Source organism: Aspergillus clavatus, genomic scaffold (assembly GCF_000002715.2).
Source record: "Aspergillus clavatus NRRL 1 1099423829795 genomic scaffold, whole genome shotgun sequence".
NCBI lineage: Eukaryota > Fungi > Ascomycota > Eurotiomycetes > Eurotiales > Aspergillaceae > Aspergillus > Aspergillus clavatus.
In genome coordinates this window covers 337,190-353,251 of record NW_001517104.1, presented here as the reverse complement: position 1 = coordinate 353,251, position 16,062 = coordinate 337,190, and the positions used below count along the sequence as shown (strand labels likewise).

At 52.6% G+C, this 16,062-nt stretch overlaps 6 protein-coding genes across 6 annotated transcripts, besides 4 other annotated features; 3 read left to right on the top strand and 3 right to left on the bottom strand.

Moving 5' to 3' along the window:
* Positions 1 to 87: 87 nt before the first annotated feature.
* On the bottom strand, positions 88 to 2,209 carry ACLA_009910 (MFS transporter; the record flags this gene model as incomplete). Its single annotated transcript, XM_001273993.1, has 3 exons — positions 88 to 500; positions 553 to 2,029; positions 2,135 to 2,209. The coding sequence occupies 3 exons, from the start codon at positions 2,207 to 2,209 to the stop codon at positions 88 to 90; spliced, it is 1,965 nt and encodes a 654-aa protein (XP_001273994.1).
* A 1,614-nt stretch (positions 2,210 to 3,823) lies between these two features.
* Positions 3,824 to 3,843: a microsatellite.
* A 78-nt stretch (positions 3,844 to 3,921) lies between these two features.
* Positions 3,922 to 3,972: a microsatellite.
* Positions 3,923 to 3,972: a microsatellite.
* Positions 3,973 to 4,175: 203 nt separating this feature from the next.
* ACLA_009900 (wax synthase family protein) lies at positions 4,176 to 5,777 on the top strand (the record flags this gene model as incomplete). The annotated part of the gene is made up of 1 exon (XM_001273992.1): positions 4,176 to 5,777. The coding sequence occupies one exon, from the start codon at positions 4,176 to 4,178 to the stop codon at positions 5,775 to 5,777; it is 1,602 nt and encodes a 533-aa protein (XP_001273993.1).
* A 185-nt stretch (positions 5,778 to 5,962) lies between these two features.
* On the bottom strand, positions 5,963 to 8,379 carry ACLA_009890 (RIX1/PELP1 family protein; the record flags this gene model as incomplete). The annotated part of the gene is made up of 2 exons (XM_001273991.1): positions 5,963 to 7,990; positions 8,047 to 8,379. The coding sequence occupies 2 exons, from the start codon at positions 8,377 to 8,379 to the stop codon at positions 5,963 to 5,965; spliced, it is 2,361 nt and encodes a 786-aa protein (XP_001273992.1).
* An 87-nt stretch (positions 8,380 to 8,466) lies between these two features.
* Positions 8,467 to 8,490: a microsatellite.
* Positions 8,491 to 8,737: 247 nt separating this feature from the next.
* Positions 8,738 to 12,572, top strand: ACLA_009880 (putative filamentation protein (Rhf1); the record flags this gene model as incomplete). Its single annotated transcript, XM_001273990.1, has 5 exons — positions 8,738 to 8,743; positions 8,868 to 8,991; positions 9,059 to 9,382; positions 9,438 to 10,057; positions 10,119 to 12,572. 5 exons carry the CDS (start codon positions 8,738 to 8,740, stop codon positions 12,570 to 12,572), a joined length of 3,528 nt encoding a protein of 1,175 aa, XP_001273991.1.
* A 322-nt stretch (positions 12,573 to 12,894) lies between these two features.
* ACLA_009870 (complex I NDUFA12 subunit family protein) lies at positions 12,895 to 13,753 on the bottom strand (the record flags this gene model as incomplete). The annotated part of the gene is made up of 5 exons (XM_001273989.1): positions 12,895 to 12,943; positions 13,043 to 13,180; positions 13,252 to 13,315; positions 13,375 to 13,452; positions 13,618 to 13,753. 5 exons carry the CDS (start codon positions 13,751 to 13,753, stop codon positions 12,895 to 12,897), a joined length of 465 nt encoding a protein of 154 aa, XP_001273990.1.
* A 119-nt stretch (positions 13,754 to 13,872) lies between these two features.
* On the top strand, positions 13,873 to 15,735 carry ACLA_009860 (CDP-diacylglycerol--glycerol-3-phosphate 3-phosphatidyltransferase; the record flags this gene model as incomplete). The annotated part of the gene is made up of 3 exons (XM_001273988.1): positions 13,873 to 14,268; positions 14,328 to 14,680; positions 14,736 to 15,735. The coding sequence occupies 3 exons, from the start codon at positions 13,873 to 13,875 to the stop codon at positions 15,733 to 15,735; spliced, it is 1,749 nt and encodes a 582-aa protein (XP_001273989.1).
* Between the last annotated feature and the right edge of the window lie 327 nt (positions 15,736 to 16,062).

Genomic DNA, 16,062 nt, shown 5'->3' with positions numbered 1-16,062 from the left:
GCAGGAAGATAAAGTAGATGGTGAGTTGATGAGATATTTTTTTATGTTTCAAAATCTATATAGAGGCCCTATTCCAGACCCCAGAATCTATTTTTTGAAAGATTCCCGTGTGTTGACACGGTCAATATCGTAAGGATTCGCGTCATACACAGTCTGTGAAGTCACCATCTGAGAGTGATGGGACCGGGCAGACCTGGCTGAAATGATGGAGTGTCTTCGGCTGCCTTTGACCGATTCGAACGAAAGTCTGCCGATATGTGAATCTGCACTTGTCGAGTCTGAAGTCGGTTGACTTGGGGGGGCCGTCTCCCCCGAAGTTTTCTCTTTCTCCTCCAGGGGATCCTTGACGGTCTGTGCCATCAATTTCCGCATGAACTCATCCGATTGCGCAGAATATTTGCATTTGGTCCGAACTGCATGGCCGTACTTATAGAAAAGGAACGGGAACGGGACGCATGCCAATGCCAAAAAGGCGGGGACGGAGGAAGCCCAATGAATACCTATCTCTTGTTAACTTCTGCTTCACGATGGGAGGAGTCGATGGGAGCCAACCTAAGGAACTATACATGTACTTCACGAATAAGGGAAAGGCCGCACCAAAGACTGACCGCAAGATAGAGTTTGCAGCAAGGACAGAGGCGGCAAAGATGGTATAGGTGTCGATCATATAATTCATCAGACTGAGGAAAACAAGAACCATGCCGAAGCCAAACGGTATCCCAGCGGAGATACTGGCCAGGAAGTGGATCGAGGGATAGTTCGTCCACGCGAACCAGAAGAGTCCCATGGGAATAGCTATCGAAGCAACCAGGCAGGGCGGTAACCGTGCCTCTGGGGGTGCAAACCCATTATGCTCCTCCTGGACTCTGATGTATCGCTTGTTATCGATGATGCTGTAGGTGACGGCGATCATCATCCCAATCATGATCCCCAAGAACGCCAACCCCGACACGCCTTGATTCCAGCCGCGCTGGCCAGCATACACGATGGGGAACGCGCCGAACAACATATACAGCGTTCCATAGATGATTGCCATATAGATCGACAGCAAAAGTACAATCGGTTCTTGGAAAAGTAAGATCCACGGGCGAGAGAGCGATGTCTTGAGAGCGTCGCTGAAGTTCCTCTTTCCCTGTTCAGCCTCAGTCTTACTCTTATAAACTTGTCCCGTGAGCTCGGACAGCCTGGCGGCCCTCCGGCGGAGGAGGACAGGTGCATACGTCTCTGGGACGATCAGGCCGGCGATGATCCAGAGTGCACCGGAGAAGATGGCCAGAAACCCCATCACCCACTGCCATCCCGCACCCAAGCCCAAAAAGCCGCCAATCACTGGCCCTAAAACGGGCCCCAAGAACGGAGCCGCTGCGAAGATACTCATTGCCAGGCCGCGGTGGCTTGCAGGGAACAAATCTGCAATGACACCGCCTGCGTTGGTCAATGGGGAGGATCCAAAAGCGCCAGCGAGGAACCGGAAGATGATAAGCGACTCGATGTTTTTCGCGCCGGCGCCAGCGGCGTTGAAGATGGTCAGGCCACAGTAGCTGATGATGAAGAGATGCTGTCGCCCCCAGAGCTCACTCATTGGCGCAAAGAACAAGGGGCCGATCGCAAACCCCAGCACGAAGAGGGACACGCCCAGGGTTGCCACCTCTGAACCGACATGGAAATCTTCCATGATCTGTTCGATACCACCGGTATACGCCGAGGAAACCAAAGAGACGGCCAACGTGGCCCATGCCATGACTATTGTGTAGAGCCATCGCATGGACATTCGAAATTCTAGAGGGTTTCGAGGATCATTGGGAATCCATGTGACAAGGTACGGGTCTTCCTCTGTGCCTGATCCGGCAAAGGGATAATCAATGATCTCCTGTGTGAGCGCCCCTTGATCATAGATCAGCCGCCAGTGTGATATGCGAGAGGGCTGAATGGACTCGATATTGTCAGCCGAAACTGACTGATCAACGGTGCCCATCCGTGCAGACAGAGGCTCAGTTATTGTGAACCAAAAACTTTCGAGTGAACTATACTGCAAGCATGTAAATCCGGATGGTTCGAAGAGAGAATGAGCTAGAGCCAAGGATCAGGGTGAAGACCGGCGGGCTGGAGGTGATATGAGATCAAAAAGGCATACGTATGAGTCAATCAATCTCGAACTAGAAGGGGAATCAATAGGAACAGGGAAACAGACGAAGTACAGCAGGTCCATGTGGGATTCTGAGCTCAAACAGGAAAACCGCATTGCTTTGTATGTTAGTCTCTGTCCACCGCACCATCGGGAATTCGGCATAGGGCCGAGAAACAGGGGTGCTGTAGAACCCAATTAATGCCGTCGCGGGCGCGAAGGATGCATGAAAATTTGCTAAGCCTCAGTTGAGAGGTCGACTAGTTGTGATAGAAATCAGAGAATCTGCAGATTTATTGGATCTTGCAGCGATTGGGGGTTCAAAACAGACGATTCATTGGAACCATTTCGGCAGAGCCCGCTCGGGGAGACGTGAGGGTCCCAGACTGCAGGCATTAGTTTGACGGTTTGACCAGATTCGTCCATGCGATAAAGACATCTGGAGATTGGGCCGCAGATACAGCGAGCGACACGGGGATAGCCGGGCATAACGACGCCCAGTGAAATCGCCATCCTCGTGGCAGACACGAGGCTGGTTGTGGTGAGAGTCATACGTCTCTCCCAGTCTCAACATACACAGTAGTTCAACGCACGAGCCTCAGCAATTGGTGGAATCGCTATGTTTGGACATGATATGTCAGTCTCCTCCCTGGTGTCCACTCTTTGAGTTTGACCCCAAACAATTCAAGCCGAGAGCTTTCAGGTTATGAATGGATTTTGGTGCATAAGGGTCAACCGGGGTCTTCATAGCTCGCCATTCTTCGTTAGAGAAAGGTCAATAATAGTACTCCGAGACTCCGTAACCGACCCTGTAGTGGTTAGTCCACAATTATACGAGATTCAAGCCGGTCCATAGGCACGCTTCCATGTCGATACTCGATCCACCCATACCAACATCATGGCTCGATAGATTGTTCTTTGATTTGGCATTTCATTTTGATTGCCGTTCCAATGTATAAGATCCAGTGGAGTCTCTCCGCTCTTTTGATGTGGATGCTGATGGAGACTGGAGAGTGGGTAGACGGACCGTTGCCTTTTGTGGGACTTTCATTAGCTTGGTAACGGGCTGGATGATGAATTTGTGTGTATTGTAGATAGAAGGGAGGAAAAGAGTCTGCTTATGCAGTAGAGGCCTAGTCTGACACGATCTAGTTAGATGATTGATGATGATTGATGGGATGATTCATTGTGAGTGTGATGAAAATGAGACCAACACTGGCTGTTCGGAGGTTGGAGGAGGAGTCAGCACTAAAATAGTGCTGATGCCGACTAGCATACTCTGTAGAGTGTAGACTGTAGTGGTAAGGCTAAGCTAAGTGTTCTATCTTCACATAGATTATATATGTATTTATATATATGTACATTATCCTAGCAGTCCAGTCCATATAGGATGACTGCTGGATTCCTCCATGGGCGCAACGGTCGTCACTGCACGATAAACCTTCCTTGCTATTCGGACAGGTCAGTGTGTACTGTGTGTACTCGGATCAAAAAACGCTATATGGAGTCACCCGGTTGGGATAGTCAGGTACGTCGCCATTCTCGTGGAGGATCCTGAAAGAGAAGATGAGCCAGGTTCGATGGATGGAATGAGAGAAAGCTGACACAAAATGACGCTGAGCTGTGGCCATTCTTGGCAGTCTTGTATTCTATGACAATGATCCGATCTCAACTCTTGAGCACGTCTTGCATGAAGAGTATCTATCTATCTATCTATCGTATATCTCTTAGATCTGATATGTGAAGAGTCTGGTAGTAGTTACAGCAGAATCCTTTGCATTCCATTTTTCCTCATCCTTTTCTTTTCTTTTCTTTTCTTTTCTTTTCTTTTCTTTTCTTTTCTTTTCGTTCCCTCGCTGCTTTTGTGCCTTTCTGCTTTTGTGTTCCTCCTGCATTCCACAGTCGGCTCCTCGAATCCTCTCTCCAACTCGGTTCAACCTTTGAAGATTGCATAAAAAAAAAACTAGAATAACTTGACTCGATTCCATCGTATACTCTCGATTGTGCCTCTGGAGTACATCTATCGAAAAGACGGTGTCCCAGAGATCGCATGGCTGATCATCCTAGCTCTTACCGCCAAGTCCTCCTCAACAACCGGCGTCAATTCGAACACCTCATAGAGCAAGGAGACTACAAGCCCTTCTATCTCTGGCATCTACTTGTCTTCACCGCTCTGCCCCTAACAGGTCTTTTGATCTCGCGACGGAGCGGATCGCGGTATGTCCGCCCTGTCATCTCTGCCCTCATCCTCGGGACCGCGGTCGATGTCATCCGGCATCGACGCGCGCTGCTCGGGGGTAACGGGTACATGGGCGGCTTGGTAACAGCCTGGTGGGCCATCTGGAGCGCAACGATCCTGGTCTTCAATGACGCGGAGAGAGATTTCAAGCGCATCGAGAGGTCTTCGTCGGATCCTTCTCATCCGATCAAAGCGCAGGGCGCAGAGAACGGAAATCCCACGCGGTGTGGCGACGAAGGGTCGAACGGCTGCGTGGCCAAAGCGAAGCAAGATGCGTCGCGGCTGGGCTCGGAAACCCTGATCTGGCAGCCCTATCCTCACGCCCTCCGGCACCGACTCAATTGGGCGCTTGGTCTACTCTTCAACATGCGCGGCCCGGAATGGAGCTGGCGCATATCGACTTTGGATCCGTTACCAGCCTCCCTGCAAGCGCAGCAGACCACGAAGAATGGACGGTCTGCTCGTCAAGCCAAAGAGAAACGCGACGGAACTGTTTCGTGGCCCGGTCCTCGCGCGCGTCTACACATGGCCTTCGTCACCTTCGTCAAGCACTACCTGTTCCTGGACCTGCTCAAGGTCCTGATGATGTACGATCCGTACTTCTGGGGCATAGACCCGCCCGCCTCTATCCTACCGTCCCCCGTCACCCACCTCCCCGCCGCCGCCCTCATCACGCGCTTCTACCGCCTCCTCCTAAGCGCCTTCGGCGTCTTCGCCGCCCTAAGCTTCGTCAACGCGCTCAACCCCCTGGTCTTCCTGGGCCTCTCGCTCGCCTTCCCCAACGCCTCACGCGCCCTCACCCGCGCCCCCCTCGACGCCCCCTGGCTCTACTCCCCCGCCTTCGGCCCCTTTCGGGCCCCGATCCTCGACTCCGGCCTCGCCGGCTGCTGGAGCCAGTGGTGGCACCAACTCTTCCGCTTTGGCTTCACCTCCACCGCGCACTGGCTGCTCGCGCTGCTCCCTCGCCCCCTCGCCGCGCAGACCACCACCCGCCGCGTCGCCATGACCCTCGTCGCCTTCTCGCTGAGCGGCCTCATCCATGCCTGCGGGAGCTACACCCAGTTCGCGCACACGACGCCGCTCACCGGCCCGTTCCTCTTCTTCCTCCTCCAGGCGGTCGGCGTCTTGCTGCAGACCGGGTGGGTGCGCCTCGTCGCCCGCGGGCGCTGCTCGCGCCGCACGGGCCGCGCCGCGAATGCCGCGTTTGTGTTTGCGTGGTTGCTCTTCTCGGGCGGGTTGATTGCGGATGATTTTGCCAGGGGCGGCTTGTGGTTGACGGAGCCGTTGCCGGTTAGTCCGCTGCGGGGATTGGGGTTCGGCGCCGAGGGCGACGGGTGGTGGTGTTGGCGGGATCGGTGGTTTACAAGGTGGGAGGGAGGGGGCTATTGGGAAAGGGGGGTGAGAGTGTTCTGAGCGGATAGGGATTGGGTAATTGCAGAAAGAGATAGAGATAGAGATATAGATATATAGATGCATATGACATGGGTTATGGGGCATGGCTGTAAGCCACCCAGCGCGATGGTATTTACGTTGATATAGGGAGACTTCTCCAAGCGATTTATTCTATATAGAGGTACGGGTGGAGTATTTCCTGTCCTTCAGTCATCCATCTCCTCGTCCTCGTCGTCGGTATCCGACTCCATGTTCAACGCCGGGATCTCATCGTCACTCTCATCCTCGCTGGCTGCCACGGCCGTTGCACCTGTCTGCGCCGTTGATGTCCCAGACATGGATACATCCGCTACTCCCGTAGACGTCTGGATGGCGCTCATCGGCATCGGCGCCGAGGTAGCCGTGACCGTGGAGGAATCCGGGGAAGCCCTGCCGAGGGAGGGCTGGGCGGAAACCGTGTCCGTGTCGAGACGGGCCTTCTTAGCCTGGACGTCCACGGTTCGCGAGCCGGTCAGCTTGGATGTGGGCACTGTGGACGGAGAAGGCTTGGTTTCTTCGGGAAGACCCCGCTTGTTCAAGGCTGTGGGAGATTTCCTGCCCGAGTCTGTAGGAGCGGTGTTGCTGGGCAAGATAGGGGTAGCCGTCGCTTTGAGGAATCCGGTTAGCTCGGCGTTCCCGTGCTGCACAGGAACAGCCTGGTGCTCGTCCTGCTCTTCGTCCTCGTCGTCGACTATGCTTCCGTACCCGTTGACATGGGGAGCATTCATCAAAACAGGCATCCTGGGCCGGATAAGGGTCTCGACCTCCATCTCGGCGGCGTAGCCCTGAACCAGGAACGGTATGATGCTGGACCCCACGCCACGACCCTTCAAGGCCGGAACGGGGTTGAGAACGCTGGCGAGCATTGCGTTCTTGTCCGAGGTGAGGATAGCGGTCCGATCGATCTCGGCACGCAGAGAGGTAGTCAGGAAGTGGGTCGGCACAAAATTGAGAACGACGGGGAGAAAGTCCGACGCAGATTGTTTCAATCCGTCGAAAGAAGCCGAGGACTGGACCTGCCGGTTTTTGGAAGTCGGGTTCAAGAACGAGTCGGCGTTCACTGTGGCTTGGTTCGTCTTTGACTTGCCCTTGGAATCGGACGAAGGTGCACTGGATGCGTTCGAATCACCAGCTGGCGGAAGCAGGTCATAGCAGCAAGATCGGATGATGTCGGTCAAGGACGACACATTCTTCTTTGTTGTTGAAGGGCCCACTAGAGGTAGCAATGCATGGAGAAGGTCATATACAGAGTTGCGGATCTCCTTGTTGAATTTCTCTGCCCGGTATACCCACAGCGTCTGTTCAAGAATGGTCTGTCCGACCGAAACGACGCCAGTTTCAAGGGCATTGACGACAGAGAGAAGAAGTTCCATGCCCACGGCGTGGATGCGAGGGAGCTCGGCCCAGAGACCATCTCTCTCCTCTCGGCTAATTTGGAGATTGACAGGGACATCCGCACCGGGAGCTGGCACAGTGGTCGAATTCAGCCGCGAGGTCAGATCGAGGATCGACCCCAGAGGGATCGTTACGGTTGAGGCCGTGGGTGCAGCCAATATGCGAGATAGTAAGCGCAAGAGAACTGTCAATCGTTCCACGCCAGCATGAATGCCCTCCCAACCGGCAAGTCCCAGCGAATCTGGTCCCGCATCGGCCACCACCCGGCTGTAATCCTGAGATTGGCCGGCCTGTCTCACACTCGCATCGACAGACTCCCACTGTTCCACAACACCTCTGAAGACGTAATCTGCGGTCCTATGGATAGAAGCAATGACCATCCGGCTAGCATTCTTCCATTCTTCTGCGTGGGTATTTTTCGGGGCGCAATTGTGAAGGGCAATGAACAGCTGTTCCGCCAGGTCCAAAACCGAGCCAGAGAACGTCGGAGCCGTTGCGCCAATAATCGCCTGGAGAAGGCTGTGTAGCTGAGCGGAGAATGGGCGGAAGATCGTGGGGTGTCTTGCAATTAGCTCCAAAAAGGCGCTCAGGACGATCTCCAAGAACGGGGTGTTCGGCTTCAACTTTCTGATGGGTTCGGATGATGGCTTAACCGAGATGAGGTTCAAGGACGACGTAATGAACCCTGGTAGGGAAGGGGTCGTGATCTCCCTTACGAGGGTAGGGTACTGGTAGGTAAGATGAAAGATCCGGGTCAAGGTGATGATGCTCATTTTCTTCGTAGAAACAGGATCTGATTTCTATCCAACGAAGTCAGTGATTGACCGAGATGAAATATTCATCATCAAGAACCTACATTCAGAATCGCAATGAGGCTGCGCACGAGTGGTTCGCATCCACGAAGAACCTCCCATTGTCCAGCTTCCACCGTCGCCTTGACCAGCACGACTGCAGTCCACCGGCCCTCAATGCTCCTGTCCTGAAGCAAACTGGCGAGGCGAGTCTTGAGCTTATGAATCTGCACAGCATTGTCAGACTCAGACTTGCCCGTCTTCTGGTTCTGTGTCGTAGAGAGGAGCTCCCCGCAATCGCTCAATGATGTCGCAAGAAACGATGCGATCTGGGGCAATTGATCAACTGGTGTAGTCGTCAAGCGGTGTGTCACCGCACGAAGAGAAGTAGAAGCCATTGCGACTCCGATCAGCTAAAGCTCCGAGCCGCAGCGATCAACTTTGGTCAGTTATTGAAGCGGAAAAGAAGATAAGGAAATAATATTAAAAGAAAAAAAAAAAAAAAAAAAGTTGAGGCGGAAAAGCTTGGGCCACATGATGCCTCGGTACGTGACGGTACGGTACGCCCGTAAGTTACGTCTAAGCCTCCCCTGGCCGATGATGATGATCTCCATCGATTGGCCCAGTTGCAAATAATCCTGGCGAGAATCCTCATTTCTTATATTCCTTGGGGGTGGGCAAATGGATAATGGATGATTTTTTGACTGCCCTCCCCACATATCGTCGCCGTGTTCCCGCCTCAGGCATTTCCCAACCATGACTGTGAGTGTTGTCTTTTTGTTGATATCCTGTCCGTCTCAAAAGCAGGGCAACGTGTTCCCCCTCCCCACATCAAAGGGACTACGCAGACTGAAAGTATCGACCAATTCGTTGACAGCTAGTATAGGGTAAAGATTCTGAGAAGGGGCAGCGCTATATCGCTGTCCTCGACAATGCGCGATGTCAGAATAAATGGGAGGAGGTTCCTGAACTTATTCGGAAGGTGACCAAACATGCGCCTCAAAAGACAGGTATGATCACGTTCCCCTTGTTGTTCCTCTAGTTTCGAGGAACTGGGCTAATGTTCTTTTATGATAGTCTTCCTCCAAATCGCCTCCGCAGAGTCTCAAATCGCCGCATACAGTCAAAAACGGCCGTCGACGGCTCAGTCCTCGTTCAGCTCCTCGTCTACCCTAACTGAATTGATTCCTTCGTTGCTGTCTACTATTGAGAATGAAGATGGGACACCGGAAGAACTATTCCAAACACAAGTCTGCCTTGGATGGCTACATTGGTCACTCAACGAGCCGGGTTTGGCTGCAGCCCATCTGCCAAAGGATTTTGGAAAAGTAGCAAACAAACTGGGAGAGCATATCTCCCCGTGGACGGAGGTCTGTCTGGTCAAGGGCTGCTATATCAAAGGTGAGTGCAGTACTTGAGTTCAATGATACCCACTTCTGTTGTTGACTCGAAGCAGGAGCTGCGCAGGCGACGCTTTCTACACCCCATGATGGATTGGTTATACTGAACACACTTACACCATGGCTCAGTAGCCATAGCGCATCTCTCTCCTCGAAATGCTCTCAGTTTTTGTACTGGTCCGAGAAAGTACTGGGGAAAGCTGCATCAATCGCGAGCGATGAGGCGAGCAAAGGTGTCCCACTCGTCGATGATGAAGTCATTAAAACCGCCCTCAAACTATGCAGACTATGGTCCGCGCATCCGTACGTTAGCCAGCAATCATCCTCGCAGGCCTTGCATGCAGAGGGTCCCGACGAGCTCGCTACCCAAGCGTCGATCTGGAAATCATATTACGATTTGCTGACGGCCATTCTTCAACATGGGCTGCTGTATGTTCCTCAGTCAAGCGGCCCTGACCGGCCCCAACTTGCCAGCGAATTTAGGCGCGTGGAAGGAATCTATGAAACGCAGCTTATGCGCGAATTGAAATTCCCTACGGCGAACAGCTCGAACTCAGAGGTCGAAAGCTGGGTTGAACAAGTAATTCGGAATTGGCAAATTCTCTGTGGCCCGAGCTGGAGCGACGAGGAGCTTGGAGAAGGTGGTCAAAATGCTCTAGGCCGGAGTGTTCTTGATGTAAGTGCTTTCTCGAGAGACTCGATACCGTCCGACGCATTATTGACAATTAATCCTCTAGATTCTCTATCGTGCTGCTGCGAAAACATATCACTCTCACTTGATCCTTCGTCGTTTGTTTCATGTCCACTCGGCGTTGACAGACTTCGACCTTGCAGTGAAAGCTCTGGACTCATACGTTGAGATTGTTGTGGGTGCCAAGGAAAGAGCAGAGAAAGCTGCTCAATATGGTGAGCTAGAAAGCGATGAGCATTTAATTCAGACTCTTGCAGAAGGCGTCACTATGCTAGTTTGTTTTGGCTCAGAGGACGAGGCGAGAAAGGCAAACGACCTGGTCACGCTTCTGAAAAGATTCGTTGACAAGCATGTGCAGTTTGAGGGCGATGAAGAGGAGGGGAGGATACTTGTCATACCAGATCAGAACAACTCACAGGTCGTATCGCCTAGGGTAATTGCCACTGCATACAAAGCTATTGGCACAGGGCTCGCCAATTGGGCGAGCTGGACACCGATCAGCGAAGATCGCGATGACCTTCGTGCTGAGGCAATTGAAAGTTTAGAAAGGAGCATTGCCCCGGAGCTTGGTGATGAGTTCAACTATTCATCACTATATACACTCGCGCTTTTGCTGGCGGAGAACCGGGATCTGGATGGTGCTATCGATTATGTGAAGGTAGCACTGTCCTCCAATTCTCACACTCAGAACGCTCAGTCAGATTTGACTAGAGAGCGGGACCTTGTGCCTCTTTGGCACTTACTTGCGCTTCTCCTAAGCGCAAAGAGAGACTACGATATTGCCGAGCGTTCCTGCGAAGCGGCATTTGAACAATTTCCGAGCCCTGTTACCTCACTAGCCAACGGTGGGCAGCAACAAGGTTCTCGAGACATGTTGAACGCGATTGAGTTTAGACATGCTTTGATCAATCAGCTGCGAGCCCGGGAGAAAGAACGCATTATCGAGACTCGCATGACCCAACTGGCATTCATCGAGCTGCAAGAGGGTGCGGAGGCTGCTGTGAATCACAGCGATCAGCTGCTCAGCCTGTTCGCAACACTCTTCCAGGATATAGACTTTCAACCTAATGAAAACAAGGATCGCAAGCCAGAGCATCTTGTTCCTCCAAAAAGCTCGGCTGGGACAGTCAAGAGCTTACGGGGTAGTATTTTTGGTCGAAACAAAGCATCTCGAGCTACCGATCGAAGAGTCGAGGCTGTCAATGACAATAAGCCCGTCAGTACCAGCTCCTCAATTCACCACGACCATGTGCTTAGCACGGACTTTGCACCTGCCATCCAAGTTACAGACGAGCACAATGGAATTGCCGAAAACCCAGAGACTCTTGGTAGATCCGATTCAACAAGGCACAAATTGCGCAAGCGCAGCGGTACACTCAAAAAGCCAGAGGACCAACGTTCAACCTACATGAATGGCTCTGAAGATCCGGTCAATGGAATTGGCATGGGCACCAACGGTTCTAGAACACCACAACAGTCGGGTAGCGGAGAAGATCTTCCTCCAGGTGCAGCCGGGCTTGCGGTCTCTCGTACCGCAGACCAACCGCAGAGCGCGAAGCAGCCGCTTCGGCCTGTCGCCCACAACATGGATCAGAAAGAGATCCCCCCTCCAGCAGGTCACTCAAGGCAGCCGCCAGAGCAAGATGTTCGGTTGCCGTATCGGTTTGACTCGCCAACGAGAGCGATCACCAAGTTCCCGCCCGTCCAGGCTCAGAAAAACGCCCTCGCCATTCTTGTCAAAGTCTGGCTTTTGATTGCGGGACTCTATCGCAGAGCCTCCTTGTTTGAGGATGCGCACGAGGCTTGTGAGGAGGCAGCCAAACATGTTGATCGGGTAGAGGCTCTTGTTGCAGCACAAGAATCCTCGGCAAGAGCATTTAGAACCCGTGGATGGGCTGCAGCAAAGAGCTCGGAAGAGTTATGGGCCGATCTTCACACAGAACAAGGTCTCTTGGCACTAGCTCAATCGCGGCCGCATGAGGCATTGGAGCTTTTTGAGGAGGCTTTGGTCCGTGATCTAGACCACCCGAAAGCGACCGTCTACTTGGCGAACCTGCTGCTCGACATCTGGGACAAGAAGATGACAGTAGATCCACCAGACGCAGATGACCTCCGTGCTGAGATGTCCGCTCTACATCTACCCGGGGAGCCACCTCAAAAATCTAAGCCCTCCACGACGCAAGATCAAAACAAGGACGCCAACGCGGCAGGGACTACGCAGCCAGATGTGCAGGCGTCTGCCACTGGACCCAAGGAGGATGAACCCAAGCTGCTCAACCGCATCGCTGCTCGAGACCGAGCCTATATGCTTTTATCGGCCTTAACGAAGCGTGGCACAGCATGGGATAGCTCCGAGGCTTGGTATGCGCTCTCGCGCGCCCATGAAGCCAGTGGTGAAATTGAGAAGTTGAAGGATGTTCTATGGTGGTGCATCGAACTCGAAGACCGACGGCCGATTCGGCATTGGTCAAACATAGGTTCTGGCAGATATGTCCTGTGAGGTGATGAAATCTCCGTCTTGCTCACTCCGTACTGCATCTGAACCTTCCAAAGAGCCATTTTCTGTGATATTCCTGTCTTGGCTACAATGATACCTCTATGATATCCTCTTGTTCATAATTATAGATATATATAGCTTTTGTCTGGCAGGCGAGAGACAGGAACTTTAATTTTTGAATCCTTTCCATAAAACTGAACGCGCAATAAAACATCTTTATTTACACATCTCCTGGCACAGGTCTAACGCCTGGAGGGTCAAAGAAACCAAACGAAGCTTGCATCGATGCCCAGCTTCCCTCTTCGATCAGTCCATGAAAAATCATCTACCGGGGAGCAGCAACAGGAGTCCAAGCCGAGTACTTGGGCCGAACGCTGAGCAACATTAGGGGTCAGTGATTACTCGTTAGGAAAAGTCCGTCTCGACACAACAAGTGACGGAGTATGAGGGAAACAACAACAGGAAAGACTCACGTCGAGTAGGGCTTGTAGGCAGCACGGCTGAGAGTCGGGTTGGGCCTGTGCTCGGGCAATTCCCAAGCGCGAACACCGAGCTGCAAAATCTTGTCCTGGGTGGGAGGCACATCCACCAAGTAGGACAGCCAAGCGTGCCTTAACCGAAGATTTTAGCGACTCCTTCAACCCCGGAATAAATCCCAGGATATGATTGGGGAAAATCTCACCATCCGGGCTCGATCTGCGAAGGGTCATACTCCTTCTCCTTGTAGTCAACCCATCGTGTGCGGACTGTGACTAGCGGTCAACAACAGCTCGTTACTCATTGATGCCTGTACAGAGCGACTCACGAGGGAGCTCCTCCATGTTCTCGTAGTACTTGTTGCCATAGCGGTCGGTAGCAATCAAGGTACCAGCTTTGGTATCACCTGTAATTGTGCCTGCGTCAGTCGCTTGTTGCGGTCACTCGGAGTCGGGCCAATCGTACCCATATACTATTCGTCGCAAAGGAGGAAGGCACAAAAAGTAAGTGATCATCCATATAGACAGCCTGTCTGCTCATAAACCCCCTCCACCCATTCCGGTTGACGTACCTGCATCTGGTGTCCATATTCCTGTCAAGGTGCAAAGGTTAGTATAGGGCTTCTGGGACACGCCGAATCCGACCCGAGAACCAACCTTGAGTCCAATCTGCCGCAGATTGCGCAGCGTACGAAGTATAGTCGACATCTTGGGCGATGTACAGCGATGAGCTCGTCGGCAATCTTCAATGGCGAGGTTCAACAGGAAAGCGGGCAGTCCGTCACAACGGAGGTGGAAGAGAGTCCCAATGCGGCCTAGCGCAGATCATGTTTGCAATGTTTGGTCTTCAGTATCTCGGACTGCCAAAGATGCGTTTGAGCATTTCGAATTCATGCTGCGAGATCGCGTTGGCATCAATTGACATTCAAGTGAATCTGCGCTGGTCTTCGTCAGCGCTCCGGCAGGTCCAACCCAGCAAGATGTTTCAACGTATTGGGGGCAATGCTCTGCGGTGCGCCGGGCGCAGGCCGCTTGCTCGGAGAAAGCTCTATGACCGCAAATTCTCCGCCTATACAACAAGCGCCAACACAATTGCGCCCTCTACAGCGTCGCCGTTGGGGACAATTACGGTGGAGCTGGATCGTGTTGCGCCTCGTTTTGAGGTTCCGGCTTCCAAGATCACTATCCTGGACTCCCCCTCTACGTTCTATAACACTCTAAAGGTAAGGGTGGAATCAAGAAAACAGTCAAGCCCATCTTGAACTAACAAACAGTGGTATAGGACAAGATACGGAAAGCCAAAAGACGCGTCTATCTGTCTACATTATACATCGGCAAGGCAGAGCATGAGCTTATTGAGACCCTGAATCAGGCCCTTCGTGACAACCCGGAGCTTAAAGTGTCCATCCTGACCGACGCATTAAGAGGAACCAGAGAGACGCCGAACCCATCTTGCGCTTCGCTCCTAGCGTCATTGGTTGCTGAACATGGGCCGGAGAGAGTGGAAATACGGATGTTTCACACGCCGAACTTGACAGGGCTCAAAAAGAAATGGATACCCCGAAGGATAAACGAAGGCTGGGGTCTTCAGCACATGAAGCTCTATGGCTTTGATGACGAAATTATACTTTCTGGGTACGATGTATTGTTCATGGTTGCCTGGCTATGTGCTAACGCTAAGATACTACAGAGCGAACCTCTCTGAGGATTATTTCACCAATCGGCTTGATAGGTATCACGTCTTTCAAAGCAAGGAGCTCGCCGATTACTATGCTGGGATCCATCATGCTGTATGCAGTCTCAGCTATCATGTCCTCCCAGATGCACACAACGCTTCAGGATACCTGTTAGATTGGCCGAATTCGAACGCGGCACCTTGTCCTCTAGATGATCCCGAGGAATTCATCTCTTCTTCTGCACTCGTTCTATCTCCTCTCATCCAAACCTCCGCGTCCAAACCAGCGCTTGAATCGAATACGTCAAGTCAAACATTTGTGTACCCTGTAGCCCAATTCACGCCGTTATTGAGCCCAGATACCTCCACCGAATTTCCAGCGGTCACCGCGATCCTACGTCTACTCTCCAGCTCTCCCGCCTTCTCTGGCGCTCGCTGGCTCTTCACTGCCGGCTACTTCAACATCCATCCCGTCCTTTCCTCCCTTCTCATAGCAAGCACTTCCACGTCACACACCGCGTCCACCACACGAGGCACCGTGCTCACCGCTTCCCCTTGGGCCAATGGGTTTTATGGCTCGCCGGGAATATCTGGGATGCTTCCTGCGGCGTACACGCATCTTTCCGCCCGATTTCTTGACAGAGTCGCCGAGGCTCAGCGGACCAACTCCATTCAGCTTAAAGAGTGGCGGCGCGGGACAGTTGGTGAACCAGAAGGCTGGACCTACCATGCCAAGGGACTGTGGATCACACTACCAAAGGAAGAGCATCCCAGCATGACGTTCGTCGGCAGCAGCAATTACACCAAGCGCAGCTACAGTCTGGATCTAGAAGTTGGCGCGCTCGTCGTGACCAATGACCAGGAGCTGAAACAGAAACTGGGGGCGGAAACCGAATGGCTGCAAAAAGACTCCCACGCGATCTCGCGCGAAGATCTTATGCGGACTGAAAGGCGGGTCGGGTGGAAGGTGCGTCTTGCGATGTGGATCGTTGAGAAAGTCGGAGGGGCTCTTTGATCGCCTCCTCCTGGAGAGGGCCAGGCTGCAAAGATGTGCAGTACCTTCGTCTTGTTTTGAAGGATGAATCCCTATACCCGTGTATGATATGGCCACTTGTATATATAGAAAGAGAGCCTTCTTGATTGTGACAGTTGTATGAAACTCTAGGCAGACGTCCCGTCCTCAAGAGAAATAAAGCGACCTGTACGAGCTACAACTCCTTCTCATTGAGAGCTATATAGAACGACGTAGAGGGAATCTGTATCATGCCTCATTTCGCACCAAGCAACGCATGGAAACAGTCTTCAAAATGAACCCCAGACGCCTGATGCCATACTTTTGACT